The sequence below is a fragment of the Amblyomma maculatum genome, chromosome 7, assembly GCF_055883805.1.
Source record: "Amblyomma maculatum isolate TAMU_Amacu chromosome 7, ASM5588380v1, whole genome shotgun sequence".
NCBI classification, from domain to species: Eukaryota; Metazoa; Arthropoda; class Arachnida; order Ixodida; family Ixodidae; genus Amblyomma; species Amblyomma maculatum.
This window is the reverse complement of record NC_139350.1, coordinates 113,044,481-113,068,411: the sequence shown is the minus strand read 5'-3', so window position 1 is coordinate 113,068,411 and position 23,931 is coordinate 113,044,481. Positions and strand designations below refer to the sequence as shown.

The 23,931-nt window shown below is 49.6% G+C and overlaps 1 protein-coding gene across 1 annotated transcript in view; it reads right to left on the bottom strand.

Annotated features, from left to right (window-relative positions):
* Positions 1–23,931, bottom strand: part of LOC146184445 (aurora kinase A-like) — an 89,165-nt gene that overhangs the window by 1,030 nt on the left and 64,204 nt on the right. Inside the window, exons 5-6 of the mRNA XM_084608541.1 lie at positions 19,335–19,483; positions 18,578–18,809 (exon numbers count right to left, since the gene is read on the bottom strand). Of these exons, the coding sequence (XP_084464667.1) occupies positions 18,578–18,809; positions 19,335–19,483 (381 nt within the window). The remainder of the gene's footprint in view (positions 1–18,577; positions 18,810–19,334; positions 19,484–23,931) is intronic.

The following is a 23,931-nucleotide window of genomic DNA, read 5'->3' as shown; positions in this document are numbered from 1 at the left end:
TGTGGGACAGTAGAATTATGAAATACTTTGAGGTTTCCGCTAAAAGATGTGAGCGCCAAGCATGAAAAAGGTTTTTACGAGAAGTGGGATGTGGAGGGTATCAAAGAAACGGGAAAAAAGAGGGAAGAGGGGGGAGGAAAAAAAAAACCCGAGATGTGCTTAGCATTAAACTTGCAGGGCTCGTAAGGACGACATTGCCCCAATGTTTTCATGTATCCTAGTATTAATTGTCCTAAACTTATAAATAAAGTATGACTCACGCTGCTCCCGCTCCAGTGTATTATTGAATCCCACCTGAAGAACTCTTAGTTTTACTGAGTCGAATGAGTGCTGTTTCTGGTTGATAGGTTTTGAAAAAGGAATGTTGGGCAGAGAGTGGACATGAGCACGGTGATTATTAAACCGCATTCGTAGAGGGGTAGCTGTCTGGCCAATATACTTTGAGGCATCGCAATCAAAGTTACCATCTATTCTCCACTTAAAATTTGACGCTGTGTTTGTTGCGCAGCTTGATATCTGCATGTGCCTGGACACCTGCCATCTACTCTTTCCGCAAGGCCGGCACCCCAACCGCGGGTTATTACCTATTTTTGAGAGGACTAGGATGTTGCGGATGTTTTTCGGTCGTCGGTAGACAACCTGGGGAGAAGTCGTGAAAATATTGGAGAGACGTTCGCTCTGTTCTAGAATGTTGAAATGTTTCTTTAGGATTTTGTTCACGTTGGGGGGGTTATTCGTGTAGGTGAGGACCAGGCTTGTTCGACGGTCTATGTTTTCCTTTCGTGGACGTCCCTCCAGTATTTTCTCTCGGTTGAGTTCATATGCCTTTTTTATGGCGTCGTCAAGAATATCCGGCGGGTACCGTTGTTTTGTCAGGACTTCCCGCATACGTTTTGCGATTCGTGCGAAGTCCTGACCTTGCGAACACATTCTTTTGAATCGATGAGCCTGAGAATATGGAATGCTTGTTTTTGAGTGATGAGGATGACAGCTCTGAAAATGTCTACCGACGACCGAAAAACATCCACAACATCCTTGTCCACACAAAAATAGGTAATACATATATATATATATATATATATATATATATATATATATATATATATATATAGGTATATATATAGGTATATATATATATATATATATATATATATATATATATATATATATATATACATACTGTTGCGGACGAAGGAGGAACCAGAGGGCAGTGGCGTGGGCAGGAGCGCGTACGTTAGGCCCGCACACGGATTCATTAAACGTCATCTCACGACCATCGAGCATCTTTTCTCTGTCCTCTGTTCTCCTGTTTTCATCGCTTGCCGCCACATAGCATTTCGTTGGAGGTGTGAAGTACGTCATCCCCAACCTCGCCTTTAAGCATCGACGCCATCTGTGAGCCAGGGCCATCGACCGAGGGCCCAGGGACATTGCCGAGCATCTTTGCCCACACCTGACCAACTAACACCGCCCAGCCCCCGCCCGGACCTGAAGAAAAGGAGGACAGTCCAATCAGAACCAAGACGAAGGACCCGAAAGACCCGAATGGCCCGAAGGAACCGATGGACATGAACACGCAACCCCCGCCCAAGCTGCCCGACATGACCTCGAGCCATCGGTGCCATGGACTCTAGTGACGGATGGTTGACAGCTGCAGGGGAGGCGGATCACCCACGCATCAGACATCGTACCAGCAAGCCGTTCTATTCTTACTTCTTCCTCTTCTTCAAGCATCCAGACACACCCATTGCCATGCCATGGAATCATCATTGGTAAACTTCCTCGTTTACGATCGGGTCAAGTTACGGACGAAGGAGCAGGAAGAGGGTAGTGGCGCGGGCAGGAGCACGCGCGCTACGCCGGCACACAGAATAATTAAACGTCAGCGCACGGCCATCGAGCATCTTCTCTCTGTCCTCTGTCTGTTTTCATCGCTTGCCGCCACCTAACAATATATACACACATATATATATATTGGTGACAGCGGTGGGATTCATATATATATACATATATATATCCCACCGCTGCACCAAAATGTTGTGGGGCGCTGTGCCCGCCTAGAGATAGACACAGAAGAACGGAGGACACCAGGCAAACACCACTTGCCCCGGAGCTCTCCTTTTCTTCTCTAACCCTCGCGCTGGCGCTCGTCTCGTGCTCGTCCCGCGCCTCTTCTTTTTCTGGCGCAGCGCTCCTCGGCGCGCGCCATAAAAACATATATGATTCATTTCTGGGGTTTAACATCCCAAAGCGACTAAGGCTATGAAGGGATACGCCCTAGTGGAGGACTCCAGAAATTTCGAACCCCTGGGGTTCTTTAACGTGCACTGACATCACACGATCGGGTCAAGTTACGGACGAAGGAGCAGGAAGAGGGTAGTGGCGCGGGCAGGAGCACGCGCGCTACGCCGGCACACAGAATAATTAAACGTCACCGCACGGCCATCGAGCATCTTCTCTCTGTCCTCTGTCTGTTTTCATCGCTTGCCGCCACCTAACAATATATACACACATATATATATATTGGTGACAGCGGTGGGATTCATATATATATACATATATATATATATATATATGCCTCCATCGAAAAGCGGCGGCCGAGGCCGAGATTCGCTCCCGCGTCATTGGGAGCAGTGTATATATAGGTATGCATGTATGAATATATATATATATATATATATATATATATATATATATATATATATATATATATATATATATATATATATATATATATATATATATATATATTGTAATAGGGCGTTTATTGACGCTCAGATGGAGAGCTGTGAGCAGAGGACTTTGCAACGGCGAGCCCAGCGTACTTCTTCTTTGTCTTCGTCGCACAACGCACTGGTGCATGTCGATGGCTGTGTGCTGACTATCACATTACATTTTCCCCCCGGGTAAAAAAAAGGAGCCATCCTGGCGACTCATGGCGCGGAAAGCACAGCGGGGTCATAGAATGGCTTCAATCTGTTCACGTGAACTGTTTCACGACCACGGCGACGCAATTCCGCAGAGGGCGTGACGGGCTCAACTACGTAGTTGACTGCAGATGTTTGCTGGAGGACCCTATATGGCCCGTGGTAGCGAGCAACAAATTTCTTTGAAAGGCCATGGGTTGTGGAGGGCACCCAGAGCCACACCAGAGAGTTCGGGAGATATGACGAAGCTTCGCCGGTATCACGGAGGTATTTTTGTTGCCACTGATTTTCTGCTGTGAGAGAGCGGGCGAGCTGACGGCATTCTTCTGCGTACGTGACGGCATCGGATAGCGGGGAAGATTCGGAAACGTCAGGGCGGTAGGGAAAAAGTGTGTCCATAGTACAGGGTGGCTCGCGCCCGTAAAGGAGAAAGAATGGAGAGAATCCAGTAGTGGCCTGTGTCGCGGTGTTATATGCGTAAGTAACAAACGGTAGAACTTGGTCCCAATTGGAATGGTCGGTGTTCACGTACATAGCCAGCATGTCACCGAGAGTGCGGTTGAAACGTTCTGTCAGTCCATTCGTCTGAGTGTGGTACGAGGTAGCGGTGCGGTGTATGATGCGGCATTCTTTCAGGAGAGCCTCAAGAGCGTCTGATAAGAAAACGCGTCCGCGGTCACTGAGCAGTTCGCGAGGGGCACCATGGCGAAGGACCAGGTTTTTCAGAATAAAGGCAGCCACTCCACGTGCGGAAGCAGAGGGCAATGATGATGTCTCAGTGTAGCGGGTCAGATGATCCACTGCCACGATAATCCAGCGGTTGCCAGCTGAAGTTGTAGGAAGGGGACCGTATAGATCTATGCCGACACGATCAAACGGACGGGCAGGAAAGGGCAACGGCTGCAACGAAGCAGGAGACTTGAGAGGAGTTTTTCGGCGTTGGCAAGACTGGCAAGAGCGGACAAAATGGCGGACAAAGCGGTACATTCCACGCCAGAAGAAGCGTAGACGCAAGCGTTTGTAGGTTTTCAACACTCCGCCGTGGGCGCACTGCGGATCAGTATGGAAAGCAGCACAAATTTCGGCGCGGAGATGACGGGGGATGACTAAAAGCCATTTCCTTCCGTCGTGAAGATAATTGCGGCGATAGAGCAGCCCGTCACGAATTGAAAAATGGTGAGCTTGGCGGGCAAGCGCCCTAGACAAACGACCTGGAGAGTGACTTGAAAGAAAGTCCAGAAGTGTAGATATCCATGGGTCGCGCCGCTGTTCCGTGGCCATGTCGATAGTGGCAAGCGAAGACAAATCGTAGGCGCAGACCTCATCAGACAGCGAAGAGGGAGGCAGCGGTGAGCGCGAAAGAGCGTCCGCGTCAGTATGCTTGAGGCCTGAGCGATATATGACACGAATGTCATACTCTTGGAGGCGAAGAGCCCAGCGAGCAAGGCAGCCGGACGGGTCCTTGAGGGACGCCAGCCAGCACAGAGCGTGATGATCAGTGACCACATAGAATGGTCGGCCATAGACATACGGACGGAATTTGCCGATGGCCCAAATAATGGCCAAGCATTCTCTTTCCGTAACAGAATAATTGGACTCTGCCTTGGTCAAGGTGCGGCTTGAGTACGCCACCACATAGTCTCGAATACCAGGTTTGCGTTGGGTGAGAACGGTGCCTATCCCAATACCGCTAGCGTCAGTGTGAATCTCAGTTGGCGCATTCGGGTCGAAGTGGCGGAGGATGGGAGGCGAAAACAAAAGACGGCGTAAAGTGTTGAAGGCGTCATCACAAGCAGGTGTCCATGCGGAAAGGTCGGAGCTACCGGAGAGGAGCTGGATGAGAGGAGCAATAATAGAGGCGAAATTTAAGATGAAGCGGCGAAAGTAGGAGCACAGGCCGATGAAACTTCGTAGCTGCTTCAGTGATTTTGGGCGTGGGAATTCGGCAACTGCACGAAGTTTGGTGGGATCGGGAAGAATGCCATCCTTAGAAACGACATGACCTAGAATAGTTAGTCGGCGAGCAGCAAAGCGGCACTTCTTCAGATTCAGTTGGAGGCCGGCGGTAGCGAGAAAAGTGAGAACGTCCTTCAGTCGGAGCAGGTGGGATTGAAAATCGGTAGAAAAGACTACGATATCATCGAGATAGCAAAGACAGGTTCGCCACTTGAATCCGCGAAGCACAGTGTCCATGAGGCGTTCAAATGTGGCCGGGGCGTTGCAAAGCCCAAAGGGCATGACGTTGAATTCATATAATCCATCTGGTGTGATGAAGGCAGTTTTAGAGCGGTCAGCGTCATCCATTGGTACCTGCCAGTAGCCAGATCGTAAATCCAACGAGGAGAAAAATTCGGCGCCCTGCAAGCAGTCCAGTGCGTCATCGATGCGTGGCAGAGGATAGACGTCCTTGCGCGTGACCTTGTTGAGCCGGCGGTAGTCGACACAAAACCGGAAGGAGCCATCTTTCTTAGGTACCAACACAACTGGAGACGCCCAGGGACTGTGGGATGGCCGAATGACACCACGACGGAGCATGTCGTCTACATGATCAGCAATTACTTGGCGCTCCGAAGCCGACACGCGATAGGGGCGCTGGCGCAAAGGTGCGGTTTTACCGGTGTCGATGGTGTGCTCTACGACAGACGTGCGGCCCAAGTGAGTTTGAGGAAGGTCGAATGAAGAAGCGAAGTTCTGCAAGAGGGCGTCAAGTTGATCACGTTGCGCAAGTGGAAGATCAGCATCAATAGCATGTTGGAAAACGCCGGAGGGCGTCGAAGCGGTCGCAACATCGTAAGAGCACAGACTAACGTCGAAGGAGGGGGTTGAGTCAGCAAGAGTGGTGATATGACCGGGATCAAGCTCTTCAAGACGTCCAATGCATTCGCCACGGAGCAGAACTGCTGGGCAAGAAAATGGGTTCGAGGCGTAAAGTGCACTCTTGCCGTCTTGAATTTCGAGAACTGCGAACGGAAAAAGGAGGCAGGGATGACGGGAGGCGGCTTCGGAAGGTGTAAAAATCGCAGTCAAAGGAGTTACCCACTCACAAGACAGTGGTACGAGGGCAGCAGAAAACGGAGGAATGTCGGTGTCATGGGCGACGAGAAGTTTTGCAGTGCGGGGAGGGGTATCGCAAAAGGAGGCATCATAGAGGGGGGCCAAGGCAATTTGCGCACGAGCACAGTCAATAACGGCCTGATGAGTCGATAGAAAATCGTATCCGAGGATGATATCATGCGAGCAGTTCGGCAGAACAATAAACTCGATGGGGTACAAGACGTCTTGAATGAGCACACGGGCTGTGCAAGATGCGGTGGGGTGAATGTGCTGTGATGAGGCGGTGCGGAGCGAAAAGTCGGAAATCGGAGTGGTCACTTTGCGAATTCGACGGCAGAGTGCTTCACTGATGACGGAGACGGCTGCACCGGTATCGACGAGAGCGAGAACTGTGGCGCCTTCTACAGAAACTTTGATAGCATTAGCGGGACGACGCGGAGGACTTGAGGAATTCGAAACAAGCGTAGTTCTTGCCCCCGGAACTGCGACTGTTAGTTTCCCTCAACGGTGCTGGTAGGACGTCGCAGCATTGGAGAAAGCGATCGGCGCCGAGGAGAATGTGATCGACGAGTGGCATAGGTTTGGCGATCTTGTGAGACAAATTGAGGACCGGGCGGAATCATTTGCGAGCGTGAGTCGGTATCGTACGGGTAAAGTCGAATGTCAGGCTGTGAAGGTTGGAGGCGCTGGCGACAAAGGCGTGCAACGTGGCCCGGCCGACCGCAGGCATAGCAAATCGGAAGGTTGTCCGTAGTACGCCAATGTTTCATAGGATGTGGGCGGAACCTTGAGGGCGGGGCTTGGAACGAAGGCTCAGCATGCGGCGGTGAACGGTAGGTAGGGACCTGCACGTAGGAGCCAGACGTGGGCGAAGGTGGTGGCCGAGCCGTTACTTGGGCATACGTGAGAGGTGCCGTCACAGGCGGCAGCACGGGGTTGGACGGCAAAACATTAGCGACGTGTTCTTGCACGGCACGGCGTATAGTAGGGGCCAAAGATGGAGCCAGTTCAGGAACGAGGCGGCCCGAGTCTTGAAAATGGGGAAGGAGTGAGAGTTGACGTGCGACCTCTTCACGAATAAAATCTTTGATCTGTTGATTCAGCGGGCTCCCTTCAGAAGTTGGCGAACCACCCAGGGCTAATGCGGATACGCCTTCGTCGCACACACTGGAGCGGCGCCTAGAAGCGCGCCGCTTGCGGAGCTCGTCGTAGCTCTGGCAAAGCTTGACGATTTCACTAACGCTGGTGGGATCTTTCGCTACCAGCATCTGGAAGGCGTCCTCAGTAATGCCCTCGAGGATGTAGCGGATTTTGTTCGCTTCCGGCATGGCCGGGTCGACACGTTTGCAGAGATCAACGATGTCTTCTATGTAGCTGGTAAAGGTCTCATCAGCGCGCTGAACACGATTGTGTAAACGTTGTTCGGCACGAAGCTTACGCACTGCCGGGCGGCCGAACACTTCCGCGAAATTCTTTTTAAACGTCGACCAAGATGACAGGTCAGCCTCATGGTTGCGAAACCAGAGGTTCGCCACGTCCGTCAGATAGAATATGACATTACTGAGCTTGTATGAGTCGTCCCACTTGTTGTAGCTGCTTACTCTTTCATACGATGACAGCCAGTCGTCGACATCTTGATCGGCCGTGCCACTGAAGATGCAAGGGTCACGCTGGCGCACGACGCCAGAACACATGATCGTGGGTGGAACGGCCGGCAGCATCGAAGTGGACTCGTCTTGCATGGCGGTCGTAGAGGGCAGTGTACGGCTTCGCAATTCCAGTTTGGATGGGATCGTACCCCGCACCTCCACCAATTGTAATAGGGCGTTTATTGACGCTCAGATGGAGAGCTGTGAGCAGAGGACTTTGCAACGGCGAGCCCAGCGTACTGCTTCTTTGTCTTCGTCGCACAACGCACTGGTGCATGTCGATGGCTGTGTGCTGACTATCACATTACAATATATATATATACACACTGTTCCCAATATCGCGGGAACGAATCTCGGCTTCGATATATATATATGTATATATATATATATATATATATATATATATATATATATATATATATATATATATATATATATATATATATATATACATATATATACACTGTTCCCAATGACGCGGGAGCGAATCTCGGCCTCGGCCGCCGCTTTTCGATGGAGGCGACAAGCAAGGCGCCCGTGCTTTGTGTGATGTCAGTGCACGTTAAAAAACCACAGGGGGTCGAAATTTCCGGAGTCCTCCACTACGGCGTATCCCCCATAGCCTCAGTCGCTTTGGGACGTTAAACCCCAGAAACGAATCATATATATGTATGTATATATACGTTTTTACGGCGCGCGCCGAGGAGGGCTGCGCCAGAAAAAGAAGAGGCACGGGACGAGCGCGCGGCGCCAGCGCGAGGGTTAGAGAACAAAAGAAGAGCGCCGGGACAAGTGGTGTTTGCCTGGTGTCCTCCGTTCTTCTGTGTCAATCTCTAGGCGGGCACAGCGTCCCACAACATTTTGGTGGCAGCGGTGGGATCATGCCGCTCACCCGCTCCGAAAGTCAGGGACCCGACGTGCCAGATGACCGGACTCTACCACCAGGCGATGGCGCCGACGACGCAGCGGCTGGCGCAGCTAGACCTAGATGCTCGGAGGGGCTCGGACCATCGCCGCAGCTGGATGGCGGTATTGAGTGCCTCCTGGATATAGTTACTAAGCGGATCGAGGCATGGGAGGCCCGTCTGACTGCCCAGGCTGTGGAGATGGAAGCTCTCCGGTGCGACTTCCGTCGCCTTGTGCCAGCCGAGCCGAACGCAGGTCATGAGTCTTAAGGCGTCACCGCCACCGCTGCCTCCAGCCCTGCCGTCGCTGTGCCTGCTGTCGTAGCCGCCATTAACGTGCTCGGCGCGGGTACATAATTGGACGTAGTGGAATTGCCCATGTTGACGGCACTATCTCGTGGGATGCTTACTGCATCCAACTAGAAGGTATTGCGATGGCTACAGGCTGGGACGAGCAAATGAAGGCATGGATGCTCGTCTCCAAACTGAGAGGCCGCGCAACTGAGCTGCTGCAAAACGTGCCGCCCGACCAGCTGCGCTCTTACACCGTCCTGGTGGGCCTCCTGTCCTACCACTACAGTGCTTCAGGTCAACCCCGTGCGCAGTACCACCGCCTGCGAGCCCGCCGTCAAGAGCCCGGGGAGACATACCAGGACCCCGCCGCCATTAAGTGCCTGGTTCTGCAGTCGCTTCCGGGGGCACCTCAGAACGTCATGGCCCTGGTCGGCATCGAGGCATTTGTCGACGCCATCCGACTCCCTGAGTTGCAGCGCTTGGTCCATTGTGGGCGTCCTTAGTCCGTCCGCGCCGCCGTGGTGCTCGCCATCGAGGCGGAATTGACTTTGTTGGCCACGCCGGGGTCGCCACCGTCTGCCGCGCGCAGCGTCTCGGTGCAGACTCCTTTATTGGCACTACCTACAGTGGCCTCTAACCGACGCGGACATAATGACACCCGCACGACCTGCTTCCGCTGTGGCCTGAGGGGGCACTACGCGAGGGACTGTGCTAGCCTTCCGACGTCGGAAAACGATTTGCCGGAACTCAGGGGGCACCCTTCTGCCGAGTAAAGTCCGTCCCCACACTCCTTTGTTCTCCTTGTCCCGTCCTTTCGTCGGCGTCGATAACAACTGAAGCTCCCTACGTACTCGTCGACGTCGCTCTGCTTGACCGGCACGTAGAGGCCTTGGTCGACACCGGAGCGGCTATCAATGTGCTGGACAAATCGTTTGTTGTTAACGAGCCCCACCGGCTTCTTCCAGCCGCCAAAACCTGGCTCTTAGCTTTTAATGGCGCCCCGGTGGAGCAAGTCGGACGTGTCATCATCAATCTGACAGCGCTCGGAAAGACCCTCTCCACCGAGTTTGTTGTAGCAGACAGCCCTATCTGGCCTGTGGTCCTCGGGCGCGGGTGGTGCCAGCAAGCCGGAGTTGTCCTTAATTTTACCACAACAGAACCACGGGCGAGCCGAACTCTCCATGGGCCGGGCTGGCTTAGCCGGATTTCCAGTCTCAGTGTCGCCCTGTGGCAGTCCCTGGTGTCGGCGACCAAGCGTGCCTCAGAATCTGTTCATTACCTCGCTACGAAGTGGCCACGTCGAGTCAAGCTGATCGACGTCACTACCGTGACTGTAGCATCCGCCGTGACTCTGCCACCAGGTGCGGCAATGTGGGTGTATGCCAAGCTTTACAATCAGATCACAGCGGACGTGCGTTTCGAACCCAACCGGTGTTCAGCTCCAGCCCGTGAGATGACCTCCCCTCGAAACCTTCTGCCTGTGCTCAAAGGAGAGACCCACATATTTATGCTTAACATCAGCCGCGCACCTCTCGTGCTGACTCCTGGCACTCAATTGGGTACAGCCTCAATCCTAAACTCTGGATCACCGGTTGCGTCTCTGCAACCTGAAGCACCACCTCAGCACCCTCCAGCGCCGGCGGTCCTACTATGGGAAACATTTAACTTTGGCCCTACCCTCACCGACGCGGAGCTTGTCTCTCTCAAGGCCTTGCTGCTGGAACATCGCAGTTGCTTTGTTCTAAGTGCCGGTGAACTCGGGTGCACTTCCTGGGCCCAACACCGGATCAACACCAAAAACCGTGTGCCCGTTCATCACCAACCTCGCCCTGTAGCGCCAGCCGAACGGAGAGTCATCCAGCAGCATGCATGCGACATGTTTGACCAGGGAATCATTGCCCCGTCTTGTAGTCCTTGGTCCTCCCCTGTAGTCCTTGTGCGCAAGAAAGATGGAACACTCCGCTTCTGCGTTGATTATCGCAAGATAATTGCTATTACTCACCTCGACGTGTACCCTCTTCCCCGCCTCGACGATGCACTTGATCGCCTGAAGGGGGCCCGTTATTTTTCCACCCTAGATCTGCTCTCGGGCTACTGGCAAGTGCCTGTTCACCTCGATGATGCGGAAAAGACGGATCGTAACTGCCGATGGCCTTTACTAGTTCAACCGTATGCCCTTCGGTCTCTTGAATGCTCCAGCTACCTTTCAGCACCTCATGGACCACGTCTTAGGCAATATGACGTGGACTATGGTGTTGGTCTACCTGGACGACGTAATTGTCTACGCGGCTACGTTTGAAGAACGCCAAACGCTGCTCAAACTCGTCCTCGAAGCCCTTACCTCTGCTGGGCTTCGCTTAAAGCCAAAGAAATGTTTCTTCGGTTCTGTAGAGGTGACGTACTTGGGTCACGTTGTGAGCCGGCATGGCATCCGTCCCGACCCTTAAAAATTGAAAGCACCTACGGCTTACGAAGCTCCCACCACCGCCAAGGAGCTCAAAAGTTTCCTTGGATTTGCTTCGTATTTCCGTCGATTCATTCCGGACTTTGCCAAGCGAATCGCTCCGTTGACCGCCCTGCTGAACAAGAATGCAGCGTAGAGTTGGACGCCGGTCCAACAGCTCGCGTTCCTTGATTACAAGCACGCCCTCCTCAAGCCTCCCACATTGGCCCACTACGACGAATCGGCCCCCATCATCCTCCACACGGATGCCAGCCATGATGGGCTCGGCGCTGTCCTTCTGCAGGAAGACGAGTCTGGTGACCATAAAGTTCTAGCTTATGCCGCCAGCTTTCCGACGTAGAGCGCCGCCGCCACTCTTCGGAACTCGAGTGCCTCGCCGTTGTCTGGGCCGTCGGGAAGTTCCGTCCCTACCTGTACGGCCGTCATTTTACCATAGTCACGGACAATAGCGCTCTCACTTGGCTGCAGTCTGCCAAACACTTAAGTGCCAAGATTGCACGCTGATCACTGCCACTTCAAGAGTACGATTTCACCATAGTGCATCGGCGCGGTTCTGCCCATCAAGATGCCGATTTTCTTTCTCGCCACCCTTGTCCCTTGACGGCTTTGACGGATTTCAGGGCTGCACAAACGCAAGATTCCGACATTGCGGCCACAGCCCAATCCCTTGGCACCGCCGCCTGCGCAGGTCTCCGTAATCTGCGCCGGGTCTATCGAATTAAAGATAATCACTTGTGTCAAGTGAGGCGGCGCGTTGGTAGACCACCCGTGTGGTTGCCAGTGGTGCCAGCAACACTGTGGTCGCAAGTCTTGCGCGGCCTACACGACGCTCCCACAGCTGGTCACCTTGGTCGCGGCAAGACCTACGCACGAGTGTCGGAGCGCTTTTGGTGGCCTAATATGTCCAGAGACGTCAAGGAACACGTTGCGTCCTGTCAGACGTGCCACTACCGGAAATCGTCCACACGAATAACCAAGCCACCCCCGCAAGCAATTTTGCCGCCGAGCTCACCTTTCGAACTGGATGGACTGGACCATCATCATATTCAGCCTGGTGATACCCACTGCATGGCGAAGGCCTCCCCCATATTTCTCCACTTAACCCGGTTCTGTGCTAGCTGCATCCACTTGACCCCTGCGAACTTCTTAATCTCATCCGCCCACCTAACTTTCTGCCGCCCCCTGCTACGCTTTCCTTCCCTTGGAATCCATTTGGGCCCATTCCCGAAGACGTCCGCCGGAAACAGGTATATTCTGGTTGCGATCGACTACTTTTTTAAGTGGGTCGAAGCACTGCCCGTTCCAGACACCTGTTCCGCCCATGCCGTTTTGTTTGTGGAACAGCATCTCGGTCTTCGGAATGGTGTGCCCCGACGCCTCATCACGGACCGTGGGAGCTGCTTTATGTCCCATGAATTTGAGCGAGTCCTCCGCTCCTTCGGCATTGCGCATTCCACTACATCCGTCTATCATCCCCAGTGCAATGGCCTCGTGGGGCGTGTTAACCGCACCCTCACGATATACTCGCTTCCTACGTGGCTCCGTCCCACAGAAACTGGGAGCGTTTTGTTTCTGCGGCAGCCTTTGCACTCAACACAGCGAGGCAAGAAACAACACATGTCACGCCGTTCTCAAACGTCTATGGCAGAACACCCTCCACACCTCTCGACATGCAGTTGGGCCTTCCCCATCAGAATGCGTCCCCAACTGACTCCGCCCAACGACTTCATTACGCCCGCCTCGACGCTCAGCGCAACCTTCTCACGGCTCACGCGCGTGTGCAAGTGGCCAATGCGGCAGCCCCACCAATTCCTTCCTTCCGGTCCGGTGACTTGGTCCTCGTTCGCCGCACCATCCGCGCGAGTGGCCGTGCGACGAAGCTCATGCCCGATACCGCGGCCCTTACCGTGTCGTTGAACGGCTCGGCCCCGTGACATAGCGCCTCGAAGACCTCTCCGAGCATCGACCTTGCGTTGTGCTCCCACATTTTCCCGTAGCATGTGTCAAACATTAAGCGATATGTCAACGGCGCCAGCATTGACTCCGACTTGGATACCAGGACATCACTACTACTCTCGTCGCCTGCTGCCTCATTGCCTTCCCCATGAACTACCGCCCCATAAGTGGAGCGCCTGCAGGAGCTCACCGACACTTTCTTTCCCTCGCCCCCCCGGTGCAAAGATGGTGCGGCGCGCGCTGAGAGCGCGGCGCCAGCGCGAGGGGTAGAGAAGAAAAGGAGAGCGCCGGGGCAAGTGGTGTTTGCCTGGTGTCCGTTCGTCTGTGTCTATCTCCAGGCGGGCACAGCGTCCCACAACAATATATATATACACGCAACACTATCGATCCACAACCAAAAGTACCTGAGCAGAAAGTACAACCTTGTGAAAAAGCCTAGCATTACATATCGAATTTTGTTCACATAAAATGTTCACACTAAGCATGAGATACAGGCGTCTGGCTGATGAAATGGCCTTTTGGGATAAAATAATTAGGCATCCTTAACTTTACGTGTCAGGCGAACGTGATGGTGATAACCAGTGTTGGTTTGGGAAAACAGCGGATAGCAACCTTCTTTATCTTTTTGCTATTCTTTTGTTTTCTTTGTTACTTTTGCAATATGCAGCGACTTGGGTGTGTGGGTCGGATGACGAGGTTCCCAAACGTTCCTTCAGACGGACGTTTACACATCGTCCTTCTGTCTAACTTATACCTTACCAATGATAGGGAACTCATGCACAACCTCACTCACACAGGATACAAAGACTGATTTATAATTAATATTGCAAACGAAGGGGCTGCAAGGTCGTCGCATATCAGGTTTCCGCTGAACACAGACACATTTAGCCAACTATAAAGGGACCGAAAAAACTAACACCGTAGCGATGGGACACATTTCTTGTTTCCTGGGATAGTTTGTGCTGATAAGAGATGACAGCAAGCTTCTTGTCATCACAGAGATCGCTACGTTGAACGGCCTTAAATCCAGATTATACATACTTTGTTCACTTTTGAGAAGCCGCTGCTATTAGCGATACCGGATACCCAGGTGTGCGCAGCCTTTTAACCTATAGAGCAGTAGTATGTCCTACTGACGGAAAAAAAGACATTAATTCCGCACGAAGGCACCCCTTTGCTATTCCATTTTCACAATTTAGTAGTGGCATTATGAAAACACCGAAAACTGGAACAGCAATAGCGTCTCTTTTTTGTGGAATTACTGTCTTGCTTTCATTCAGTGAAATTAAGTACTGCGCTAGCGGTTAAAAAGCTTCGCGCACCTGGGTTTCCGGTGACGGTAATAGCAGCAGCTTCTCAGAAGTCAACACATTATATCTAATCTGGATTTGAGGCCGTTGAACGTAGCGATCTCTGTGATGACATGAAGTTTGCTGTCATATCTTATGAACACCGCCTATCCCAGGAAACAAGAAATGTGTCCCGTCGCTATGGGGTTAGAGTTGTATTTTCTGTGATATAAAGTTAACCAGGTGTTGCCTCCGTGTTCAGGGAACCTGATATGTAATGCATAACAGCCCCTTTTTTGCAATATTAATCACAAATCAGAGTTTGTATCTTGCGTGCTTGCGGTTTTGTCTGAGTCAAATGTGGCAGTAATTGAATTAAAGTAAGGACCCAGATAGCACAAACTGGGCAATGAAGGGTGGTCCCCGGTGGGTCCGACGTAGGCAATGCAGGACAGCCGCGGTGAGCTCAATGTGGGTGCTGCTGAGGGGCCGACGTAAGCCTGAAGGGGACTGTCGACAAAGTCCCGATGGGCCCCACTAGGGACAGATGCAGGCAGCCCTTGTGGGGCTGCCTACATTTTTCCCGCATTGCCAAAAGGGCACATCCCGCCAACTCCCCCTGTTGGTTCTACTTTGGACAGATTCGGGCAGCCGCTCTGTATGAACATATTTTTTTTAATATCTAATTTGTATGTAATTTTTTGAAATAAATAAATAATTTATATATATATAATTTCGGTTAGCCCCTCAGATAATGAAATAAGACTGATGCGGGTTCTATAGCGCAAGCCGCACTTGGGCTTGCCCACATTATTCTCACAGGGGTCTGACGCAGGAAATTGATGGGAAGCCCTAGTCCAAGTTTTCCCAATCAATATGTATTCCCATAATATGTAATATTTTATACATGTCTACACTTTCTAAACATCAACAATATTATATTTTACAATAATTTATAACATTAATCTAGCCTAAACGACTTTATGTACATCTTGTTCAGGCTATGCAGATGCGTGTTCTGAACAGTAATATTGTGCTGAGAGTTGCAGGCTGTCCACAGCAACCACATAAGGAGCAACAGTTAGCAATCAGTATGTTTTAGTATCTTTAGCGCAATTTGCATGAGCGCGAGAACTAAAGCCATGTAATATTTTGTAACCGAATAAACATGGCAACCATTGTTATATTAATCATCTATAATAGTAAGTTAGGGCAATATCTAATATAAATAAAGGTTGGAAAGAATGATTACATAATTGTGCTCGCGCCTTCTAGCCCCATTACGGCCGATGTGGGACCTACAGCGGTTTTGTGTGGGCAGCCCCAATTGGGCTGTGTGTTGTTTTTGAACCTAAAGCCCTCTTGCTGTTGCACATGCCTTCAAATTCACCACAAGGGAGCGATTTTGGTGTCATGCGGGCCCTCCCGCCTTCCAGCCCTATTACAGCCTATGTGGAACCTAAAGCGGTTTAGCTAAGGCTGCCTCATTTGGGCTTCATGAGGGCTTGCCCAAATTGAGCTCTCACTTGCCCTCAAGTAACCTACAAGGGGCCGATTAGGGCAGCATGCAGGTATGTCCGTCTTTTTGCCCCACTACGGCCGATGTTGGTCCCCCAAAGATATAATGGGGTGGCCTCACTTCGGATCTAAGAGAGCTTTCCCATAAAGAGCCCACATTTAGGTTGGTTTGCCGTCATATATCCAACAAGGGACCCTTGTGGTCTGGATGCAGAAATGTGCTCTGCATTAGCCCAAACAACGCCTCTCTGGGACCCATGCAGGACTAACAGGGGCAAGCCCAAATGGGGCTTGCCCACTTTTGCCCCATCGGGGACAGATACAGGTTTTATGATGGCTGCTCCAACCCCTCTCGCCTACATCGGACCTAATGGGGCCGAACATTCTGTGCTACCTGTGGACATTACTGTTTAATTACTTTTCTCGGTAATTGGTAATGTAATGAATTACTTTTCAGTCTGGTAATTTAGTAATTCATTGAATTAGTCTTGGGCAGCAATTTCGCAGCGAAAGTAAATAATTCCTTTCGAAATTGCTTTCAGTAAAGCAAACTACTTTCTTTCAATAGACAACACTTAAATGGCGCGAAATCAGAAACGACGTACGGTAAACCAGGGTCAGCATAATGGATCGGCCAAAGAATGCATAACAAAGAAAGGAGACAAGAAGGAGAAAGCCGACGCAGAACTTTGCGCCTGGGGCCCCCTGTGTCCTGTGCAGCCGAGCCACTTGTCGCGGCTACCGTACAGGTAGTTGCAACTACTCCTCAAGCAGTAGGAGGTATGGCGTCTAAAGGCTGCCGAATGGACAGGTAGTGCAGGACGGTCGAAGTTCGAAACTAGTTTGGAGCGCACAGTGGCACTCCCTGTTGCGTCGGCCGGGCCCCGCAATGCCTGCTTATACTCGTCTTCACGGAATGAGAGAGGGTAGGGAGGGGATGCAAGCGGAAGGGTTCATGGCGTGAGCATTACTGAGCGCAAAGTACCAAGGTCGGTTCTTGGGACCAAGGAAGCAGTAAATAACCTAGCTTCTTCGGGGACTTCAAACGGCAGAGGCACCTCTGGCCCAGCGACGTTCAACCATGTTTCTGCTCTTATTCTATTACGTTTGTAATGACACGAGCTTTAGAAAACAGGGAGGGAATAGTACTCTGGGGCCGAATTTGGCAGGAATATGGAAGAATGTGTGCGTCGCGTCAGAGTTGTTTTCTTTACTCCCTTTACTTACTTATCGCATAGATGAAGACTTCAAAGTAACTTAAAAGTAATGAAATTACTGAGCACAAGAAATTGCAATCTAATTCCATTACTTTTCGGAGAAGTAATAATATAACTTGATTGAAGTTCTGCGATTTTCAGCAAAGTATTTAGTAATGAAATTTAATTCCTTTTCAAAAGTATTTTTTTCATGTATGGTCTGACTTCCTTTTATCATGTGCTAAGGGATATGTTGAACAGACAGACAGTTGTGTGAAATTCCGCCACGGAGAAGTAGCGGTTAAGCCGCTCGCTTCTGTGCTCAGAGATGCGGGATCGAATCTCGGCCGCGCGGCCGTTTTTCGATGGAGGCGAAAAGAAAGGTGTGCTGTGCGATTTCTGTGCGCGTTAAAGAACCCTGGTGGCCGAAATATTCGGAGCCCTCTACTGTGGCCTTTCTCAGAGCCTGAGTCGCTTTGAGACTTAACGGCCATAAACCACCCCAAGGTAATAATGTGCATCTGAAGGACTGAAGGAACATTTGAGGGCATTTCATCCGACCTATACTTTTACGCGACTGTACATTGGAAAACCTGGAAAGAAGCAAGAAAGAAAAGAAAAATAAAGAACAAGGCGGCTATCCGCTTTTTTCACAATAACGTAATTCATGAACGGAATTATGCACGTGTTTTATAACATAACATTGGGCTCTGAAACTGAGGGCTAATCATGACATATACCGTGCTATCCTCGCTGATCAGCTGAATTTGCATGGTATATCACATGACATGCGTAGCGCGAGTAGCCTGCTCAATTGGTTAAGTTCCTGCGATGTTGAGGTTATCCACTTACAGTACAAATAATACGTTCTGCGCGATCGTGCTTTCAACTGTATTCGTCGCTGCATCCTCATATCCTGGTTAAGGATCGCATATGCGCAGTTGGCATAGGCTAAATCCTGGTAAAGCTCATTTCGTAAGTAGCTATGTGCAGTCCCTAAAACAGGCCGATGGCTGAAAAGATGTTGGCAAGCGTAAGGTAGCAGACGAAGGCAAGAGTTCATTAAATAGGAAACGGCAATTTTGCCATACTGTTTCTTTGGTTGTAAGAGGGAAATATGAGTTATTATGAATCTTTGAAGTAACGTTATCTCCCTGTGATCAAGGAACATGATACCAGCAACTGACAGTCTCGCGTTAAGTGCTCCCTACTGTAGAGGACGGCAGTGCGGACCGCTGAGCACACGTGTATCATTCGCGCGGACAAGGGTGGATACAAACTGCAGCCACCAACCGCACGCTAGACGAAAAGCTGCGAATGCTTACCTTTTGAATTACGTCACGAGCGTCGGTGCAGACATGCTCGGGGAATACCACTGTGTTCCTTTTGATCTGTTTCTCAGTTTCATTTTTTGTGCGTGACTTAAAAGGCGTGCAGCCTACGAGCATTTCAAAGATAAGAATGCCCAAGCACCACAAGTCGATCTTCTCGTCATACGTTATGCGGTAGAGCATCTCTGGGCAGAGGTACTCCGGGGTGCCGCAGAGTGTTTTTCGCCTGCACATATTGATAGATTCAGTATGTGCGCATTTTAAATGTGCCGCAACAGGAACTTAGGCACTTCCTATACTCCTATTCATTATCAGTGGTGAGCCTCTGAATTTCTCGTTTAACATGGTTTTACATCCCATTTGCTGTCATTCATCCCCGCTTGTATGTTCATGATCGCCTGCAGGCCTGTTATTGTTTCCTCATCATGACTTCTGACTGTATAGCATAAGCGGATTGACGCTTAGAAAGACTTCACAGACTAACCAAAGGGCGGAGCTCTAGTGAGCTATCCAGTTAATTCATCGCGGAACTACACTGTACTGTGAAACAGTATTTAAAGCAGGCCAACCGTATGGTCACAAATATTCATTGCTTTCGCACCCTAATTCATTGTTTGGCAGTTCGTTCAAATCAAGCAGCTCTCTATCCAATACACCGGGTAAACAGCCAACAAATATTACGGTACGGTGAACGTGTGTGGCGACTATAGAAGGCAAACAATGCCAACTTAAAGCTGGCCAGAATGCGTACCTTAATGATGGAGAATGAACAGACCAGCCGAAGTCTGCAATCTTGACTTCGCCGTTGGAGCCGAGAAGAAGATTCTCAGGCTTGATGTCACGGTGGATGATGTTTCGGGCGTGACAATAGCTCAGTGCTTTACAAATCTGGTACGTATACTGCATGGAGGAAGGGGAGGGTGCATCGTAAGGAGCGTATACAGCGAGGCACGCAGAAATTGAATTTTGAGGTTAGGCTTTGTTGGTTTGGTCGTGTTTACCTTCTAAAAGAGACTCGGGCTAGAATTGACGCCGTAGTGGAGGGCTCCGGAAATTTCAGTCACCTGTGGTTCTTTAACGAGCACTGACATTGCACAGCACACGGCTATCAAGCTTTTTGCTTCCATGGAAAAGTGGACGCCACGGCCGGGATTCGATCAAGGTAGCCAAAATCGAGGTTAAGGACAATCCAAACGAATACAATTCAAGAACACCAAGAACGTTGTTAAAAATAGCTATAGGCTCCACTTCTTAAGGGGATAGAAAAGGCAGTTTTTTTATTAACAGTCATACTTCTCCGGGAGGCTCTATCCAGGCTCCGTAGTTTCTCCAATCAGCTAGATGTATGTGGCCTGCTTTATTTTGCCTAAACCGTTGCTTAAATAGGGAGTGTCAAAATATCCAAAGGTGCTCATGGTTGGCTTTTCATATTTATCCCACCGCTAAAGCTCAGCTGGTACAACACTCGACTTATCAGGCAGCCGATCCGGGGGCGATTCTTGTCTCGCCGGCTGTGTTTCGGCGAAGGCAAAACACCAGTAGCCTGAGTAGTCTACGATATAATAGCCTTTTTAAGAACCCCAGGTAGTCAATATTCCCAGAGCTCTGCACTACATCGTCCGCGAAGGCTTTCTTGGTTGCCATTGGACGTTAAAAACCTGGGAACCAAATCTTTTGATATTTTGAGTGCAAGCTCCGATGAAGTGATAGCTCAACATTTTGAAGTTTCACTAACGTTTCCTTCGGCATAGCATTGTAAGGCATTTTGATCATCAATATACATCTAAGACGTAGTAATTGATAGAACAGCTCACCGAAAAAAAATTCTGTGTTTAAATAAAACTTATATATTCCCTAATCATAGAAGGGAGTGTAGTGCCCCGTTAGTAATAAAGACCTGTGTTTATATAATTATTTTCTCCTCCGCTTCGAAGAAAAATGCTAAAACTTTGTTATAATAATGAGATACTAACAACTGCCCCGAGGCGACAACCATTACCACTATGGTACACCTTCCCTGATGTTTCTGGCCTCACACTAAGATGATTTTAGAAAACGCAGAAACTACTAGAACTCGATAATACAAGAATACGTGAGGCTAGAGGGAAAATATAGGAATTACACTGCCTTCTATGTACATTGCTCGAAAACTAAACACGGTCGGAAGTACGATAGGGCAGGATGAAACTAAGAAATCAAAACGACTCTCTGGGTGCACATCTGTTTTTACAGCAGAATGTTATTCAGTCTGTGTCACTATGGACAAATAAAGACTGAAGACATCAAAACTATTATTATATACACCGACTCTTTAAGTGCGCTTGATGCGTTAATTTCTAGAAATGCTATTGAGCCACAGAAAGGAAACATAATATATAACATAGTAATAGTCATGCCACAAAAACGTTCTATAAATTTCTACTTGGTCCCCAGTCATGTTGGGAATAGGGTAGTGAGAGAGCAGACATGTGTGCAGCACAAGCCAGAACAATAGAAATAAAACAGGTGAAGAAGCCACATAGATATTACATAAAATTAATGGGCAGCAAAATAAGCGCCAAGCGGCAGGCTGTTTGTGAGATGAAACAAAGAACAAGCTGCATACCATAAACCCCATGTTAGGAGAATGGCAATCGTCTCAACTTCAGCAACGTTTCATTGAAGTAGTCTTGCGTCGTCTACGTATGGGGCACACACACCTTACGCACAAATTCTCACTCATAAAGACAGGTAAATAGCTATGTGAAATCTGTGGGGATGATCTCAAAGTAAATGAGTAAACCACATTTTAATCACATGCCGAAAGTTCGAAGACCTGAGGAAAAATTTTTTAATTTATTTTAGATCCATCGCATTCCATTTCATCCAGCACGGTTTTAGGAGAACACGCACTTGCTCATTTTTCACAAGTAATAAAGTTTTTCGAGAGATTAAATATTTTATGCCGACTATAGACCAATTTTGTTTTACTCTCACTCGCAGTCTGCTAGCGCGCTCCTTCTCTCGACACCAGGGGTCATCTGTCAGGCGCGCGGGGCCAGGGGACTGCGGATCGGGCGGGCGCTTCGCGTTGAATACGTATTTGTGAGCGCGCGCTCCAATTGGTGTCGTTCACGCGCTCTACCACCTATGCGTGTAGGTGTGAGCTGTGTGAGAATGCTTCAACAATTTGAAGCGCCCTATTGCTTCGGTGACGCAATATACGAGGGTATATACTACGCGTGGCTACGAACTGTAAATCACCGTTTAAGCGCAGCAGTCACGGTTTTTTATTTTTTTTGGCGGGGAAGGGGAGTGCCTTACAGGTGATAAATCCACGTTTTTTTTTACATTTTGATTTTGCGTACGAGGATGCAGATTTTTGCGCCTGACTCCATGGTGTCAGATTTAACCGGATCGATGTTCGCAATGAAGTTTGCTTACGCAAAACGTATTTTTTTGGCCAACAGTGGTTGTGTTCGGCTTTGATTTTTTCTTTAAGGGAATCTAAGTACGACTACCAGGACTTCTAATTGTTATTTACTTATTTCAGAGAGAAGTCTGCGTGGCCAACGGTTGAACGCAGTAGATTTTTGCTGTTAGTATATACCTCGGACGCAACAAACACGATTTCATTACATGCTATGAGCTGCCCCAAGCGGCTAAGCAGTGATTTCACACATCGATACCATCGAAATTAAATATACTCGTCTTGTCGCTGTAACACTAGGGAAAGGTGGCTTTTTCCAGTCTTAATTATACAAGTAGTGAAATGGGCTTGTGCCCTCCAGCTCTGTGATTTGGGCTCTTGACTGCTAAGCCTGAAGACAGGTTCGATCGCACAGCGTTGTCAGCGCGCGCCAAAAAACCGCAATCAGTCGACAGCCGACAGCGAGAGTCATCCAATACGGCGTGTCTCATAGCCATGCCAATGTTTGGAAGCTTAATTTCATATACCATATGAAAACTGAGTTGTTTTGCTCCAGTTAGCATTTCTTTGCTGCTGTTTCTTTGGCATGTGCGAGAATGTACGTGGGCGATTTATAAAGTTTCACCATGCTTCACTTGAAGGCGCCGCAGTTTGATAGATGCTACAAAGTTCCAGGGATAAAAAGGAACGGTCCTAATACGGCGTAGTTTATAAATAAAGCGCAACAATATTTGCCTGCCGTTACCTGGTCAACTCAGATGAACGCAGCGATAATTTGTTGATATCACTGGCGCACACGACGCAAACGACAACACTAAAGGAAGAAGCACGCGTTGGAAGTGGAAATATATGCATGTCATACACAAGAATAATGTCTGCAGTTCACAAACGTTTTATGTGAACATAAGTCAATCGATATTTTAGCTCTACGGCAATGCAAATAAACTGCTTCAATACCATCTTGCGGCGAAAATATTTTTGCTATGTTTTCTAGCGCCCGAAGGCTAGCTAAAGGGGCTACCGTGCAGACACGGCCGGGACAAACCGCGGCACCAGAGTCCCCAAGATAGCGCTCCCCGCCGGCGGGTTACCCGGTATAGAAAATGGCCGTGACCGGGAGCGGCTGAAAAATCTGGTCTATAGTTATCACGATATCTATCCTTTTATTTTGGCGCATCATAGCCGTAGTTGCTGATGCGCCATGAAACATCGTATAACCAACTAAATTATTTTAAAGTGAACGCATCCCATTTCATCCGGCAGTGCTTTCGGGAGAATATACTGTTGTTCATTTTTCGCAAGTTTTAACGTTTTTCAAGAAAACCAATTTTTTAAGCAAATATAGATATTTACCCTGTCATTGGCGCTCAATAGCTGTAGTTGTTTATATATGCGCCACACAACCGCATATGATTAAGTAACTCTACATTTATTTGTGAAAGCCTTCTTGTTCCGCACGGGACCGAAAGCGAAACTCCACTGCCAGATGCGGCGCTAGATACGCGCGCATTACACAGCGGAGCAGGTGTGTCGTGCTTCTTTCTTAGCACTCGACTGGGAGCGGCAAGTGGGCATAAAGCTGCAGCCGTGGCCTGGTAGCCTGGACGTCTGTCTCCGCTGTGAGAGCCATTTGGTTTACAGCCATACCTCGAAACCCACCGATAACAATATATACAAGGGTACCTCGGCAAAGTGACTTATTTCTGAGCTTGGGGCTGGCTGCGTAAGCCCCCCCCCCCCCCCCCCCCCCCTTGTGGGCCCCGAGTAAAATCTCCAACAATACCTCAACCTGCTAAGATAATTCATCACAATAATTGATGTCAAATTGGGTATTCCTAGTATAGCATCAGAAGCAGTGCTCATGAAACAGGACTGCAAAATGTTTTGAACACACGAAGGGAATTTCATTTCCCTGTTGGCGGAAGGAATCGAAGGAGCA